Source organism: Hemiscyllium ocellatum, chromosome 5 (assembly GCF_020745735.1).
Source record: "Hemiscyllium ocellatum isolate sHemOce1 chromosome 5, sHemOce1.pat.X.cur, whole genome shotgun sequence".
Taxonomy (NCBI): Eukaryota; Metazoa; Chordata; class Chondrichthyes; order Orectolobiformes; family Hemiscylliidae; genus Hemiscyllium; species Hemiscyllium ocellatum.
The window spans coordinates 103261483-103280063 of NC_083405.1; the positions used below are offsets into that span (position 1 = coordinate 103261483).

Here is an 18581-nt window from a genome sequence, read left to right on the forward strand (position 1 = left end):
CTTCAGAGAACACCTCTGGGCCGCCCGAACCAACCAACCCAATCACCCCGTGGCTCAACACTTTAACTCCCCCTCCCACTCCACCGAGGACATGCAGGTCCTTGGACTCCTCCACCGGCAGAACACAACTACACGACGGCTGGAGGAGGAGCGCCTCATCTTCCGCCTGGGAACCCTCCAACCACAAGGTATGAATTCAGATTTCTCCAGCTTCCTCATTTCCCCTCCCCCCACCTTGTCTCAGTCGGTTCCCTCAACTCAGCACCGCCCTCCTAACCTGCAATCCTCTTCCTGACCTCTCCGCCCCCACCCCACTCCGGCCTATCACCCTCACCTTGACCTCCTTCCACCTATCCCACCTCCATCGCCCCTCCCCCTAGTCCCTCCTCCCTACCTTTTATCTCAGCCGGCTTGGCTCTCTCTCTCTTATTCCTGATGAAGGGCTTATGCTCGAAACGTCGAATTCTCTATTCCTGAGATGCTGCCTAACCTGCTGTGCTTTGACCAGCAACACATTTGCAGCTGTGATCTCCAGCATCTGCAGACCTCATTTTTTACTACAAGAAGAATGCAAGGGAATCACACTGGGTGAATTCTTCCTTCAGACAGCCAACACAGACACAGCAGTGACTCCTAATTATGACCATTTTAAAATTTATGATTGCATATTTATATAGATAATTACCTTGTAAATATGGATGTAGGAACATATAAATGGCAAGAGTTGGCACAATGCATGCAAATTAAGGTTTCTAATATGTTTGGAGAAAGAGAATTTGTTCCCAAAAAAAGAAGGCCCTTTTCCTATCACTCTTAATTTCATAAACCTTATCGAGTACATGACTTTAATTTCTTAAGTGATTCCACACTATTCCTCCCTCACACTGTTCTGACTTATCAGCTCCCCAACACTGATCCTTAAAAGTCAGTATTCTACCACCAGCGAATGCTGTCTGACTCCTTGGGCATTCCCTAAAGGCTATTCTAATACTTCAGGAACTGAAATATATTTTGCATCCTTACAATGCAAAATTGATTGTCAATACTCTAGCCAACTGTCCTTACTACACTTCCATCATAGACCCTCCTTCCAATATTATTAAACAATATTAACCCTGCCCAATATTACTTCATGCTACATTCTGAAGTGTCTTCTAATATTTTTGCTCCTTTCTTGAAAATAAATTTTAAACGAAGCAAAATAAAAGAAAGTTAGTAGAGATGCTGGAAAAGCTAAAACTCTCCTTTTGTTTCAGAAATAAAAACTAAATTGATCTGATAACATTTGTCGAGGATGAAACCGTGAACAAAGTGAATTTAATGTGACTTTTCCAGAATTCCAAAATAAGTACAATTGAAATTGCGTATCCACACTGAAAAATAACCAAAGTCTCCACTGACTTCCATAGATGATCACATGACTAGTTAAATTGTGTATGAAAAAGGTGTAATTTAAAATGATTATTGCCTTGTAATATTACATAATGCATACCCTCAATTCACCATGCATTTCCATCAGTGCATAAATTTATTTAAATATTTAGCTTAAAAAGCTTGGTACATTGAAACGTAAGCTTGGGGCGGCACGGTGGCACAGTGGTTAGCACTGCTGCCTCACAGCGCTAGAGACCCGGGTTCAATTCCCGCCTCGGGCAACTGTCTGTGTGGAGTTTGCACATTCTCCCTGTGTCTGCGTGGGTTTCCTCTGGGTGCTCCGGTTTCCTCCCACAGTTCAAAAATGTGCAGGTTAGGTGAATTGGTCATGCTAAATTGCCCGTAGTGTTAGGTGAAGGGGTAAATGTCGGGGCATGGGTCTGGGTGAGTTGCTCTTCGGAGGGTCGGTGTGGACTTGTTGGGCCGAAGGGCCTGTTTCCACACTAAGTAATCTAATCACATTTATAATTTTGTATGCAGTGTATTTTGATAATTATTAGTGCCAAGCTGATGTGAACTACAAACTATTTATTAATGTTTAAATTTCATCAGCTAACTATAAAGCCTTGGAATTTGGTTTGAGATGAAGTAATTGGAAAGTAGCCAAGTTCAATGGGGACTTAAAAGCAATGTCAAAATAACGTGGCTGAAACTATTTCTCATACCCTGAAATGGGTGTCCAAGGATAATTATCTGAACATTAAAATTCTTCATCTGGAATGTTTTGCTGATAATGAGACCGTCAATGTTTCTGGGGGACTGACACTTCTTGATTACAGGTTTGTGGAAATGAAGACTTCAATGAAAACTTGTTGTATGAAGAGGAGGATTGAAAGACCCATCTATATCAAAGAATAATGGGAAGTCTGACTAGATCATCAAACTCTGTCAAAAATGGATTTTCCCCATTGTAGGCCAATAGCCAAGTTGGACCTGTTAAATCTGTGCTCTGTGAGAGGCCATAATTATAAGCTTGTGGTTTTTGCTACAGAAAACAGTAACATCAAGGTGAAGAACTGACAGAGTGTAACAGCTCTTTCTAAGTTGTCCAAGTCAGCAGTGATCAGCTCTGATAGAAAACCAACTGAGAACTATGATCTTTCAAAATGTGGCTATCTGTATTGCACAACTACATTTTGAAAAGAATTGTAATTTTCTTTTCAATCCACCTTGTCTCACCCATGTACCTTGTTCTATTTGGTTGCATGCTCAAGTATGTAGCAAAGTTTGGGACTGATTTTTTTTCATCTATCTTAAAGTTTTCCCTTTATCTTGAATGAGTTTAAATGAACTTTGAAGTCTGCCGGATTAGTTGCTTTATAACTTTATTGCATGCCAAGTACATGTTGAATTGTGGGAAAAAAAACAGATCTGTTTAAAAATTTCCAAAAGAACTTGTACAAACTCAAGGTGTAAAAAGATAGGGATTTTTGTCCTTTCAGACTTGATTGTAATGATAGCTATAGATCATGCCCAAGCTTTCCTCTATTTGCTGATTATCCTTTTACTCTCCATGTAAAACTGATGTTGAAATTTGAGAAATGTATGCATGGCTGTTGGTCTTTATTCTTAAGTATTTGATCCATACAGCAGTCCTTGAACCCATTTTGTTGAATTCAGTGATGATGGGAATACTTGTAAGAATCTGGAACATTTTCCACCCAATTTTTACTCTGCTTCCCTGAAATAGTTCAGCTATTGCCAACAAAACATGAATAATGATAAATATTTGCAATGAGGGATCATTTGAGAATAAAATCGAATGGACCAGGAAACTGGTGGCTAACTAGCATCTGTGGAATCATACTTCAGAAAGGAGCTGAATCATTCATGAGACAAGTGGGGAGGAAACCAAGTAAATTATTTAATTTTTTTTGGATTTAACTGAAGTTTTTTTGTTTAAGTATTTAGTCCATTTTGAAATATATGGAGCAGATTCTGTAATCTTTCAGCTATCTTGCAATTTGGAGAACTCTCGTGAAAGTGACGAACCATGTCAGATTGAGGGACAATTTGATTCTACTATCCCCAAGGATCAGTCCTTAGCCATTCCTATTATTCAGTTACTTTCTCAGACTACTTATTTGACATCTGGTACTGGATGAGCAAAATTTCCTCTTTTGAATATTGCTAAGATTGAAGCCATTGTTTTGAATCCTTGCTTCAAACTCCCATCCCTGGCTACAGATTCCATCCTTGTCTCTAGCAATAGTATGAGATTAAGCCAGTCTGTTCACACCCATGGTGCCACATTTGACCCTGAGATAATGTTCTCACCTCTCTAAGACTGCCTGTTTCCACCTCCTAGGCTTGATTTCATCTCTACTTCACCTCATCTGCACTAGCCATTGTGTTTTTGTTACATCTGGACTAATAACTGTTATATCACACTCCAGGTTGGTTTCCCATGTTCTACCCTGAAGCTGAGGTAGTCTAAAACTCAGCTGCTGATGTCTTAACTTGTAACAAGTCCTATTCCTGAATCACTTCTTTGCTTACTGACCTATATTGGTCAAGTAACATTTTGATTTTAAAATTCTCTTTTTAAAATTCCTTTGTGGCCTTGCCTCTCCAAATCCCTGCAATCACTTGACATCATCTCAAGTCTGTAATATCTGTACCCCTTTAATTCTGCATACTTATGCATTTCCTATTCTAATAGCTCTGCCATAGTGGCCGTGTCTCTAATTGTCTAGGTCCTCAAGTCTCAAATCCTTTCCCTAGAATTCTCCTCATTCCTGTAAAACATTATCTGTGTCGTGTTTTGTTCTATAATCCTTATCTGCAGACTTTTGAATGTTTCATTATATTTAAGGCATGATACAAATGCAAGAGGTTTTCATATTCCTTGTGTAACTTTTGACTATAGTGCATCCCTGTAGATAGTAATTTATGCAATTCCCAAGTTTTTAAAATTTTGGGTTGTCTACCAAATGTAGATTTAAATCCTGTTTAAGGCCTCATGTCTCATGAAATTGGACCTGATGGCTTCAGGTAATAGAAAATAGGATGTGTAGATCGTTACAGGAGTACTACCTGGCAAAGTGTAAGCTTAATGCTTATTCCTGCAACTATGTTTTGTACCAGTAGTTATATCTGCATTACCCTTGATAGGCAAAGAATAAGTGTGCTATTATTCCATCTAAAGGGGAAAGTTTGACAACAGAAGAAATAGCATAGATAACTCAACTGCTACTTTTTCTGGCATAGGTTTTGCTTTTAATGGAATTGATTAAAATGCAGCTTTTGTAATCCCTCCTAAATAACAAGATCTGCCCTTCAATGATAGCATGTACTCTTTGGTCAAAATTCTGTGCAAGACTGCCAGTTGAGTCATGCCTCAATGCTGTGGAAGGTGCTGTTTGCCACGAAGGATGTCATCTTTATAGTATTAAATGAAAGGTGATAGGCATGAGGGCTTTTAACTACTGGTAAAACATTAACTTAAAAGTATGTTGCAGTATAGCATTTTATAAGTCGCTATTTGTTTATTGCAGTCTGCCAATTAATTGAAACATTTTCATGCCATTCTTCCATAATAGGCACTCTCTGTTTCTTCCTATAACAGTGGTTGAGTAATTCTTGTTACTGGCATGGATATGGTTCATACACCAACGAAAAAGCGTTACTTTTAATGACTCATGTGGAAACTTTGTGGGAGGCACAAAAGGCACTTGCATGCCATTTCACTTGCATTTCAGTTCTGTTGGCACAGAAAATATTACCACCGCTGTGTCTTCAGAAATTCTAAGTACTTATATTTTTGGCAGTTCGAGAAATGACTGTTAACTATAACTTTGCAAAGTGTATGGAACAAAAAAAAATATTTGAAAGTCATAATCTATTCTGAAATGTTACCATGGATTTGAAGGTAACTTGCATTTTGATTCATGTTCCAGTATAATGGAAAGTCTCTGCACCTTCTATCTTTTTTATTTTCAATTAACTTTAATGCAGTTGAATCAATGCTGAGATAGTTGTAACATTGGACTTGTGATTTCAAAGACTAGAATTCAAAATTTGGAGAATGTGAATTCAACCCCATCATGGTTTCCGAAAACTTGAATTTAAAAGTTGTGGAACTAAAAGCTATGCATCAGTAAGATTTATCAGTGAAACTGTCTAATTACTCTAAACTAGATTGTCCTCCAGACTGTATGTGACTGCAAACCACTTATATATCAAGCTAAAGGAGACAGACTGCAGGAATTCAATAAAGTCCCTACTTGCCACTAAGTGCATCAAATGCAATAAAATCCTGAAAATGGATTTTTAAAATAACTTATTAATTAGGATAAATAAGAGTTCAGTTTAAAAAGTAGGATGCTTATATAGAGCAAGTTAAAAATCACACAACACCAGGTTATAGTCCAACAGGTTTAATTGGAAGCACACTAGTTTTTGGAGTGCTGCTCCTTCATCAGGTGATATCTAAGATGTTGGACTATAACCTGATGTTGTGTGATTTTTAATTTTGTACACCCCAGTCCAACACCGGCATCTCCAAATCATATATATAGCAAGTCTTACTAAATATTTTCTTTCAATTGAAGTCAAGTGCTACCTTTTCAGACTTTCACCTTAAAAACATAAAAAGAAAGGAAGCAGCTGCAGTGAAATGGTTTCACATGGGCCTGCGTCATAGGAAGCGGGTTTCCAGGTTATGTCACTGTCATCGTAATCTAATGGTATGAAGATCACAAGACTGCTACATATTTCTGCACACTTTTACTTCAGCTGCTGTGTTGAAATGTTTTGCGGCTGTATTTATTTCAAGTGCCTTGCAACAGAAGTGTGTTAACATCTAGAAAAGCTTAAAGATTAGGAAAATTCAATCTAGTTCACTGATTTTTTTTGTCATTAGTATTTCTGTAAAATAAATAGTTTACATAAACTAAACCAGTTTTCAAGCACTTTACATGTAAACTGATTGCAAACTGGATGAGCAGTGGATAATACAATACGATTTTGCAAAGCTGTTCTTATCCCTTATTCCAGAATAACGTGTAATTTTTCCATACTTCATTTAATTATAGCAGTGTGGGATTTTAATTTCTAAACTCTGTTGCCATGTTATGTTAGTGCTTCACTATGGTACCAGAACTGAAGTCACTATGGCTTGATGACTACTACTTAGAATGTTCTGTTCTGTTAAAACCTAATGCAACAAAGTGGAGTAGACATGAGTTTTGACGACAAGACCCAGGAAGCTGATTTTGTCATTGCATGTTCATCAGAACAGAGAAAGATGCACTTCTTCAATTAATTGAGCTGTATTCATCACCATTTGTTTTGGGGTTTGACACCAATCACTTTGTGTTTTAGGAAGGAAAGAAAATGCAGACAACCTGGGGCCTGAAGCTCAGACACGCAGTGATGGTTGCACAGGTACAGACTACATTTTTATACAATTGTTTAAAAGATATATTAATGAGTTGGAGAAAGGAAATTAATGTACTGTGGCCAAATGCGCAGACGACAACAGTGGAAAGTCAGGCTATGGGAGGGATGCAAACAATTTAGTTACTGATCGATTAGTCAAATAGGCAAAAGTTTACAAATGGAATATAATATGGGAAAATATTAACTTTATTTTGGAAAACAAAAGAACAGTATTTAACTGGGAAAAAAAAGTACAGAAAACTGCAATGCAAAGGCTGCACTTGTGCAAAAAATCCAGAAATCTAGCACAAAGGTGCAGCAGGTAATCAGGATGTCTAATGGAATGTTGGACCTTCGTCAAACTGAGCATGGTGAGCTGAACACCACCTCCTTCCCCTCTCTTCACGTGCACATTCCCCTGAAAAAACCCACCTTAAGCAAAAGAGAGCCTTTTGCCTTAGGGCTCCAATGCCACTGTTTCTCTAAATGCTGATTGTCTTTGGTCTCCAGTCTGACCAGTCTTGGCAAATCCTATCCTGTTCCTGACCCTTCCCAGTATGCAATCTGGGTGGATGACCGATTTTTGATATTCAGGTTGTTGATTCCAGCGAAACTGTTAAGTTGGATCCAATAGCTAAGTGAGGAGGCAGTTAACTTCACTTTCTTCCCACGCATACAATTTCTGTTTTTGTTTAACTTTCACCATCCGCAGTTATTTTTTGTTTTATGATAAGTTTTGAATGCTGGGGGCTGGTGCTCAATTTCCAGATGGCCTACTCTTGCTTCAACTTTGTTTCCTACTGGACCTGGAAGTAACCCCTTTCTATCTGAGTCACATCTTTGAGGATACACTTCTTCAAGCTTGCTATTGAAAAAAAATCAGTGCAGCACCTGCTGATGAAGAGGGCCACCACAACCCTTTAACTTCCTTACCTCCTGGTTCCCTACACTCTGCTTCCAAGGACATCTCTCAGTTTGCAATACACTACGTTATTACGCAGTCATTCACTAGAATCTTGTTTACCAGGACTAATAATCACCTTTCATCAACTCCAATTGGAGGCATGAAAGAACTTTGAGATATACATTATGTAGAGTTTCCTTCATGTCTTGGAAGTAATTGATTGGACGTATTAATGTCAGAGCACCAAAATTCTAACCAGCATCATTCGCAAATTAAATTAATATGGACCTATTATGTAACGTGGATTGCATGCTTTTTGCATGGTACTCGGGTAGCTGATGGGTTCTTATCTGATAATATTGAGCCATCCCACCCTTCCACACACCTGACAGAATCATTTCCAAGTGTTGAGGAACCTCCAATTGCACACATGACTCATGAGGACCCAATGCAACTCAGTGAATGTATACTTCAGATCATGGAACCAGAAGGATAATTATTAAGCACTTATTTGCTTTACAGAAGCAGAACTTCACCTATTTAGATCAGTCTAAGTGCTCTTGATGATAAATGTCCATAGTAGATCTTCAGTGTCATATTAGTTGGCTGCATCTGTACAATTACCATACAGAGAAAGCTGTATTTGAAAGAGATGCTGCATCAGCAGTCTTCATTGGATGTGGAAGACTGGTGGATATCATGCAGGAAGAGATGTGAACCATGAGTTCATCGCTAAGCAATTCTCCACTCTAGTAGATCTAATGTTCTTCAAATACATTCTTCACCATTCCCTTCATCCTGAATGTTTTTCAATGTTTGTTTGTTCAGATAAGTTGTATCATAATAACAGGCTGGCAGTGTAGACGCAGCTACTATAAAAATGCAAAACATTCCAATATGTAAGAGATAAAAAAGATTTATTTCCCAAAAGCTAGAATGGTCATGGAAAATTGGACATCAGCAGGCATCATTTATGAGAGTATATTTTGAAGTAGTGAAGTTTGCTGCACGTTTTTTGTTGAATGTGTAGATATGTGAGACAAAGGCATCCTCCTTGGAAATACTCTTATATTATTTATCTTCATTAATCATGACTCTGCCAGAATGAGGGAGATACTATGAACTTATTCATTTGTCCTGGTTCTCTGCCTGCAGAAGGAATTTATTCACTAGATCAGTGGAGATGTGTGAGGCTTATATAACTTTATGTATTTGATGCTGAAGGTTGTAAAAGAATTAAAATGAGGAGGTGATGAATTTAAAAACACACATTTCTCTTGTAGTAAAGAAATGACTGGAGTTGTTGGAGATTTTGATGGTGGTAATATGTATGGCGAGTTTGTTAGTATGTTGTGCATAAAAGAAGTTAAATAAGAAGAGATGGTGTCAGCAAGGACAATTAGAGTGCCCTTGTTCGTGGAAGGATATGGTTAAACAGAGGAGTGAATGAGATTAGCATGGAATGGGTTGAAGTTATCCGGTCAGGTAGAGTGTGATAGAGCCTTGCTGCATTTGAGAGCTTATTAAAGTTGTTCTTGATCTAAAGCGAAATCCTGAATATGTCACTACCTTTTATTTAAATGGATGGTGGCCCTGAGGATTTTCATGCAGACTATAGGAAAAAAAACGGTTTCAGTTTCCTTTGAGGCATTAGAAATCCTAGCAGGAATCTTTTGGATCTGTTTCCTAATGATCTTCCAACAGAATAACATGGAAATCTGGCCTTAATTTCAGCATGTCATTGTCACCTTAAAGAAGCTTTTAAATACAGTCCACAGAAAATGAATACATTGTCCATTTTCGTATTGTGATCAGGAATGCAGCATTCAGTCATATTAAAATGATGCTCTGGAATTAAAATTGTGGTGGCTTCACACTAGCAATATTGTAGCTTACTACTTATTCTGCAATTCCATACCTAACATTACCTAACATTATTAATGTTGCTTATTCAGCAACTTTCTGCATCTTAAATATTTGAATTTATTTTCTCTTTAGTGGGCAGTCAGTTGAGCTTTTCGAGAACAGTTGGATGCCATTGAATATCTAATCTGTAATCTTGCCACACTGTTTCAGAATTAGCAGAATAAATTAAGTTTGATTAAAACACAATTTCTAAGCATCCCATAAGAGGGAGGAAAGAAAGTAACTGAATTTGAATAGGAGAGTTTTTGTTGCTCTTACAGTTGTGTTGAGGACCTTGCTGTCCATTTTCTGTCTCCTGTAGGAACATTTCCTATCACCTTTACGTCTCTGAGCCCAAGTTAGGAAGTGAATGGTAAAACCTGTATGATTATTTATTCACATGCTTATGTCATAAATTAGTGTTTTTAGTTATCCTTGGATTTGATTTCTACTTCAACTCTGCAAAATATACTAATGTTTTCATTTTGTCTTTTGGGTGCTGAGAAAGTGTTATAATTAGTTTCACTTTGTGTATTTATTCAATAATAGTCTTGCACAAAAATCATTTTCCACTGGCCAAGCATTAACGTTTCAATGGCGCATAATTCTCCTGTAACTGTCTGGAGCTACCTTTCACTTCCTCCGCCCCGGTTTCAGGTTTAAATAAAGCGTCATTTGCTGGTCTCAAAATTAATAAAGTAAGTCCTGGTTTAATAGGTCAGGGATGATTTAATTAACCCTGATATCAGTTTGAAATAAGCAGTAAACTGCAACATTCAATAAGCTGACTGCTTCAATAATTGTACATTCTCACTGTATCCTGTGGCTTATGTTTTTTTTCTTAAATGAACATTGTCAGACACACAACATTTGAATATAGCTCAATTCCAAATCCTTACTGTGAAGAACATGAATCTAAAACTCCAAAATTAATTAGTCAATTTCTGGCAAAAATAGTGTTGCAGGAATACTGTTTAAAATTTGACCACAGCCCATACTGTCTCTGTAACTGATTTGTAAACTTTGATATGCATTGTATTGCTTCCATATATATGGCAGTCGTACTTTTGAACAGAAATAATATGCATTTAAATAGTCAACAAGGTTCTTAAAAAAAAATTGAGACATCCGGAACATACCCAATTCATTTATGTGGTTCCATGAGCTCTTCAATACCCAACAGAACATATTCTGTTGAGACCCAAATTTATAATTTAGTCATGAGATGACATCTTCAGCATTACAACATTCCAGGTTCCACTGAACTATCATAAAAGTTAATATGATTAAAATCGTGAATGCAGTTTGAAGTTAGAATCTCTTCAAAGCAAGAACACTCAACTAAATGTTTCGACATTTACTGTTTAAAACCAACTTCTGGTAATTTAAAAAAAAACATAACAATTGATGGTATACAAATAGGCTATTTTACCAATTGTGTCTGCTAAATGTAGACTATAATTAGGTTTATTAAGTATGCTTTTGAAGCATATGCATGGGTTCAGTAATGTTTAGGTTTTATTTGTTTTGGGAATGTGCTTTTCAATAACAGCGAATATATTTTGATATTTCATGAAGAAGGCTGTGATTCCGATGGAGAGAACTGCTTTCACAATTCAACTGCAGGAGATGAACAGAACAATGAACATGATCCAAACGTTCAAGAATACCTTCAGCAAGGAGACACTGCTGTCATTTTCCCTGAAGCACCAGAAGAGCAGCATAGACGAGGTACACCTGAGGCTTGTGGACAAGAAGAAAATGGTAATTTCATTTTTTAAAAAATGCATTTAAAGGATTGATTCTAAAACATGAGGTTATTTCGAATACTTTCTAAAGGCAAGATTTATTGTTTATTTTTAACTGCATGCTAAGATGATGCACTCCAGTGAAATCAAATATCCAGATCTTGTACTGAATGAACACTGTTGTGACTTCAAACAGCAACAACCATTTTCCTTTGTGAATGGTATGACTCTTAAACTTTGGAAAGTGTTCCCTTAATTCCCATTGAATATCTTTTTTTTTCAGGGCTTTTTGAAGTCACATGAGGTAAAATGCTGTATCGATGTCAAATGCAATTGCCCTCACTTCATCTCTAGTGTTCAGCTCTTTACTCCAGCTTTGACTTGGGGTTGTCAGTGTGGGTAATGACAGTGGAGGAAGGTGTTCCTGCTTTGACTTTGAGTTTGACAATGTTAAGTCCTCAGGGCTGTGAGGTATTGTTCCTCCAGCTTAACTGGAGTACTGCAGCAGGCCTGAGACCACCCCAGCTCCTGCTCTGTGTGGGTTGCTCCCAGCATAGTCAACCCATTTTCAACTATTCTTAGCTCCTGTTAGTAGCCATAGAACCATATAAGCGATAGACCACAGAAGGGGACCATTGAGTCCATCTTAATCATGGTGACCCAGATGCCCTTTCAAAACCCAACTTGCTGCACATAGCCCATAGCCCTGCAGTTTACAGCATTTAAGGTGCACATCCAAGTAAGTTTTAAGAGTTTAGAGTCTATGCTCCATCACCAACTCAGACAACGAATTCCAGACATCCATTATCCCTTTCCTCACATCCCTTCTAATTCTCCTTCAACTGGGCCACACGACAACTCAGTGGTTAGCACTGCTGCCTCACAGCGGCAGGGACCCAGGTTCGAATCCAGTTTCGGGCTGTGTGGAGTTTGCACGTTCTCCCTGTGTCTACGTGGGTTTGCTCCGGATGCTCTGGTTTCCTCCCAAAGTCCAAAGCTGTGCAGGTTAGATGAATTGGCCATGTAGGTTATTAGTCAGGGGTAAATATAGGGTGGGGGAATGGACCTGGGTGATTATTCTTCGGAGGATAGGTGTTGGGCCGAAGGGCCTATTTCCACACTGTAGGGATTCTAATTCTTAGCTTCATTCATTGATCTCTCTCTGGTTTTTGAACTCTCTGTCAAAAGAAACCAGTTCCTACTGTCTATTCTCTCTCTCTCCCTCACTCAATATTGTATTCCTCAATAATGTCACCCCTCAGCCTTCTCTGTTCCACAGCAAACAACCCTAACCTCTCCAATCTTTCCTCATAGCTACAATTCTCCAGCTCTGGCAACATTCCAATAAATCCTCTGCGCACTGTCCAGATTCATTAGTCCTTCCTGTAATGTGGTGACTTAAACTGCACGCAGTATTCCATGTATGGCCATTTTTTTGTGTTGTCCGCAGATGTCCCAATGATTTTATTGTGGGGGGGGGTGAAGCGGATTCGACATCATAGCTGAAAAAAGAAGTCAGGAAATGTATCAAAGGAAAAGAGAGCCTATAAAGTGGCCTAGAGCACTGGGAAATCAAAGATTGGGAAGACTACAAAAACAAATAGAGGATAACAAATAGAGGATAACAAAGAGAGAAATAAGGAAGGAGAGGATCAAATATGTATGTAGGCTGGCCAGTAATATTGGAAATGATAGTAAAATTTTCTTTCAATACATGAGAAACAAATGGGAGGCAAAAGTAGACATTGGACTGCTCCAGATTGATGCAGGAAGGCTAGTGATGGGAGATAAAGAAATAGCTGAAAAACTTAATAAGTACTTTTTGTGTCAGTCTTCAGTGGAAGACATGGGTAATATCCCAACAATTAAGGAGAATTGGGGGGCAGAGCTGAGTATGGGAGCGATTACAAAAGGGGAAAGTGTAGATAATCTAAAAGGTCCTAAATCTCCTGGCCCCGATGGGCTACATCCAAGAGTTCTGAGGGAGGTGGCTGAGGAAATAACGGAGGCGTTGGTTGTGATCTTGCAAACGTCCCTGGAGTTGGGAAAGTTTCCAGATGATTGGAAAATCATTGTTGGAACCCCTTTATTCAAGAAAGGATCAAGACAAAAGATAGAAAACTATAAGCCGATTAGCCTAACCTCTGTTGTTGGTAAAATTCTAGAATCCATTGTTAAGGATGAAATTTCTAAATTCTTGGAAGTGCAGAGTTGGATTAGACAAAATCAGCGTAGATTTAGTAAGGGGAGGGTGTACCTGACAAACCAGTTAGAGTTATTTGAAGAGGTAACAAGTAGGTTAGACCAGGGTAACCAGTGGATGTCCTCTCACTAGACTTCCAAAAGGCCTTTGATAAAGTGCCTCATGGGATGCTGTTGAGTAAGGTGAGGGCCCATGGTATTGGTGAGCTACTGGCATGGTTTGAAGATTGGCTGTCTGTCAGAAGGCAAAGAGTTGGGCTAAGAGGTTCCTTTTTGGAATGGCAGCTGGTGACATGTGGTGTCCCGTAAGCTTCAGTATTAGGGCCGCAGCTGTTCACTTGATCTGGATGAAGAGACTGGGGACATTCTGGCGAAGTTAGATTGACAGGCAGGGTAGTACTAAGGAGGTGGGGAGGCTGCATAAAGATTTAGACAGTTTAGGAGAGTGGTCCAAGAAATGGCTGATGAAATTCAATGTGAGCAAATGTGTGGTGTTGCACTTTGAGGGGAAAAAAGAATACAGGCCTGCACTATTTTCTAAACGGTGAGAAAATTCAGAAAGCTGAAGTATAAAGGGATCTGGGAGTGCTAGTCCAGGATTCTTTCAAGGTTAACTTGCAGGTTGAGTCCATGATTAAAAAGCGAATGTAATGTTGTCATTTATTTCAAGAGGGTTGGAATATAAAAGCAGCAGTGTGCTTCTGAGACTTTACAAAGCTCTCGTTAGGCTCCATTTAGAATACTGTGTCCAAGTTTTGGGCCCCACACCTCAGAAAGAACATACTGGCACTGGAGCGTGTCCAGCGGAGATTCACACTGGTGATCCCAGGAATGGTAGGCCTAACGTACAATGAACAGCTGAGGATCCTGGAATTGTATTCATTTAGAGTTTAGAAGGTTGAGGGGAGATCTAATATAAACTTGCAAGATAATGCATGGCTTAGAAAGGGTGGACGCTGGCAATTTGTTTCCATTAGGTGAGGAGACTAGGACCTGTGGGCACAGCCTTTGTATTAGCAGAGGTCAATGTAGAACAGAAATGAGGAGACGTTTCTTCAGCCAGAGAGCGGGTGGGCTGGAATTCATTGCTACGGAGCACAGTGGAGGCCGGGATGTTAAATGTCTTCAAGGCAGAGATTGATAAATACTTGATCTCGCAAGGAATTAAGGGATATGGGGAGTTTGCGGGTAAGTGGAGTTGAAATGCCCATCAACCATGACTAAATGGCAGAGTGGACTTAATGGGCTGAATGGCCTGATTTCTACACTCTCTATGTCTTGTGGTCTTAATCAAGTCATGCTGACTCTCCTTGACTGGTCTTTTCTAAGTGACGGTTTATCCGATCTCTCTCTCTCGCTCTCGATCTCGCTCTCTCGCTCTCTCTCGTTTACGTCTTAATAATTTACCCACCACCAAAGTTAACCTAACGTTTACCCATTCAACATTTACTTCTCTCCTGGCTTGCTGTCAACAATTCCTTTGTCTGCTTTCATTTTTTTTCTCCTGTCCCATTTTTTTTCTGCATTTCTCTGTCTCTTTCTTGTTGTCTCTCCATTTTCTTTTTCTCCATTTTTCTCTTTCTTTTCCTTTTTTCCTTCCTTCTTTCCTCCCTCCGCCATGGCAGGATTTGAACCTAGGGCCTCTGGATTAGTTGTCTAGTGATAATACCACGAGGCCAGAAGCTCACCCTTTTCTCACTGTCCTATTTTTATTTCTCTGCGTGACATGTTATGGACCAGGCCAGGCCACCTCAAAATATTTTAAGCCTCGACCCTAACTACTACTACTTTTGAAGGCAGTTGTGCAGTGGATATTCCAGGTGGTCAGAGCATTTGGCTTTAAGATAAACAGAATTTATTTAAACACTACAATTGAAACACTATCAAAAGGAAACTGAATTTAGAACAACTTAATTACTGGAAAACTAAACTGACCTGATATAGCAATTAAACCAATTAACTGTTCCAATCCAGTAACATCCCATAAACACACCCCTTGGCAAAAAGATAAATTCAAAACATTCTTACAAGCAGGAAGGAACAACTTCCATAGAGAGATTTCAGAAGGAAGTCAGAGGAATTCTTTACTGAAGCTTGCAAATGCCCTGGACTCTCACATCTTGTGACTGTTACAACTAAACCAAACTAGGGAAAAAACTTGACATGGAAGAACTGGCCACTCCCCTTCCATTGTTAAAATAGCCTTCTTCTGGGACTTTTCAGCACTCTGTCTTTACTGCCTACCTTGAAAAAAGCCAAGGACAAAACAACCTTTTTCTCAACTGACAGCTTCGTCACAGACATGGAGGAGTATTAATTCATCAGGCGATGAAAATGTGATGGGGGTTGGCACATGGCAATCTGGAGGAATGCTTTCCCATGATTAATCTAATGCCATGCGGCTCCATGGGATTTTGAGTTGATGCTAAGAATCCCCAGAGCAATACCCTCCCAACTGTACACAGTTGGGCCTTCAACTCTGGTGGCCTGACCTGTCAGTAGGACAAGGCAAACCGAGGACTGGAGATGGTGTCTGCGAAGTAGTCATTTTCACAAAATCATGTTAGGCTATTGCTTAAATAGGCTGTGGGACTTCTCTTCCGATCTTGATTATAAGCCCTTCAATGTTAGGAGGATTTTGCAGGGATGGTGGGACTGTATGCGTCATCATTGTTTTTGGTGCCTTGGTTGATGTTGAGCAATCTGTTCTGTTTAATTCCTTTGGTTAGACTTTGTTATAAGATTCACCCATATTGCTGTGGATTGTGAGACCCTTATAGCCCCGGCCGTGAGAGTTGGAGATTTTCTTTTCTATAATATTAGTGAACCAGATGGGTTTTATGATAATGGGCAATGATCTTGTGATTGCCATTTGACTAGCTTTTAGTTCAAGTTATTTATTAATTGAATTCAAATTTAACCACATGCTGTGGTGGAATTCGTATACACATCCCCAGAGCATTGCCTGAGTCTCTGGGTTATTTATCCAGTGACAATACCACCTCTTTTTCAAAAGCCTTTTCAAAACTTTTATTCTCAATCTTTCTTTAGTCACCACTCCTTCTCATCATTACTACATTTCTCTGCCTCTGTTTATTTCCATCTTTGGAGACAATTTGTTGATACAGTTCATGTTCAATGAGTGTACTACATAGCTTGTAAAAAAAAAAAACTATATTTTTAAAAAATAGTACCTTGACATTTTTTGTAGCGATATCCTAACGGTACAATGTGAAAAAAAGTTGTTACACAAAGGGAAAGGTCAGGTCAAGTTAAACTTGCTAATGCTAGATATTCCAACACAATGAAATTAAAAATTCAATGGCCCTTTAAAATTACCCAATTATTCATGATCAAATTTTAGGAATAACTGATATTAGATACCAAATATATAGTTTAAAAAGGAATTAACAATTTATTAATACTATAATTGTAGCAGAGCAAAATTAAGTAATGTAATTAAATTAATGTCTATGATTTAAACCCAGTCTTTGAACATAGGCTCCCCAGTCAGACAGACACAGTTAAAGGGTAAATAAGAGTAGTAACTGGACAGTCCCCTTGAACAATTTCATACGATGATAAACCTCTGTGCAGCCGTTGGATAATGAGCTTCATCAAAAGTTGTCCACAATGGCAGAGCCAGCATGTTGGGATTGTTAGGGCTCCTGAACCCAAACATTCCAGGCTACATGAATCGCGCTGGTGCGCGTGCTCGTTTTCTGTTCAGCAGCTTTTACATCTTTGCTGCCTTCTGCCTAAAAAAGTCTGAACGCGTTTACTCTTTAGGGTTCTTTTTTTTTTGATATTCTCTTTTTTTTGACTGGTCAGCACTGGCCTCCTTTAATTGACCTTCCTACCATCCACGCAGCTGGCACTCCTCGAGTATAGTACGTCTCAGGTGCTGGAACATTTGTAGCATTTCTAGAAAAATGATCAACAAGCAATTGAGAATAGATGCTCAAAACTGAGCAAAGAAAAATGCTTATCCAAAGTAATATGTTTTATGTTGGGAGATATTAATTAACTTACATAGAGAAAAATGCATTTGGTGCCTCTAAGTAAAGTTCAAAAAGATGGAGCTATTTCTTTTCTACAGATTAATGAGCAGTTCATCCACTGAATTAAAGTATTGGCACGTGGTATCTGAAGCCCTTGCATTCAAAGTGCCACATTGCTGTATTCTGATGTTGTGAATGCATCACATCTTAACTTTCTGATCTGTATAGTTTAAGAATACAGTTCTTCTAAATATAGCCTTTGATAGAAATCCATTTGAGAACCAAAAATCTGAACAGCTCAATCATATCCTTATTTCCTCTATCCCTATCACTAATAAATTGACAAAATCAATTTTTCTCAAGATTAGAATGGAACCACAGTAAAGATTACAAAATGTGCAGCAGACCTCATGACCAATGCTGCAGATGATTAATTAGCAACTAGAAAAAGGGCTTTAGAAGCATTGTAACAGGAAAAGTAAACTTTGTTTGTAAATAATATTTCATATATGTTGAACTCTGTGTACAAGGAAACTGCATAAATATTGTAGCTACTTAATAGAATGTAAATGCCATGCTTCTGTATTGCAGAAATGGTAACAGCTTCATTTTGTGCTCATCAGGACATTAGAAAGAGTTACCAAAGTAAAGGAAACCAAATTTTTACTTCCGTTTTCAGCTGGAGTATTTGATGACTGCCGCGTGCTTGGCCAGCTTCCTTGGCAACAGGAAGCAGACTGGACCTCCCAGGAGCAGATGGTCTGCCGCTTGCAGTAGTGGATGAGGCGGAAGGCCTTGTATGCACTTTACTTGAAAATGTCATTGACGAATGAATTGATGACACTCGTGGCAGAGGAGGAATCGCTGAATTTTGGGTGGACCTCCTTTAGCACTTTGCAGACGTAGAGGCTGTAATTCTCCTTCCAGTGTTTTATCTGGCCCTTGTGTCTTGGTTTTTTTTACATGGAACTCTTTTTAGGGCCATGCCTTTGACTGCTGCTTCAG

General features: G+C 38.8%; 1 protein-coding gene across 7 annotated transcripts in view; it reads left to right on the top strand.

The window, feature by feature from the left end:
- LOC132815808 (zinc finger E-box-binding homeobox 1-like) overlaps positions 1-18581 on the top strand; it is a 193334-nt gene that overhangs the window by 126866 nt on the left and 47887 nt on the right. For 5 of the 7 annotated variants that reach the window (XM_060825056.1, XM_060825057.1, XM_060825060.1 and 2 more), the window contains 2 exons: positions 6760-6822; positions 11204-11389. In XM_060825056.1, the coding sequence (XP_060681039.1) occupies positions 6760-6822; positions 11204-11389 (249 nt within the window). The remainder of the gene's footprint in view (positions 1-6759; positions 6823-11203; positions 11390-18581) is intronic. The other 2 variants (XM_060825058.1, XM_060825062.1) reach the window with 1 other exon arrangement.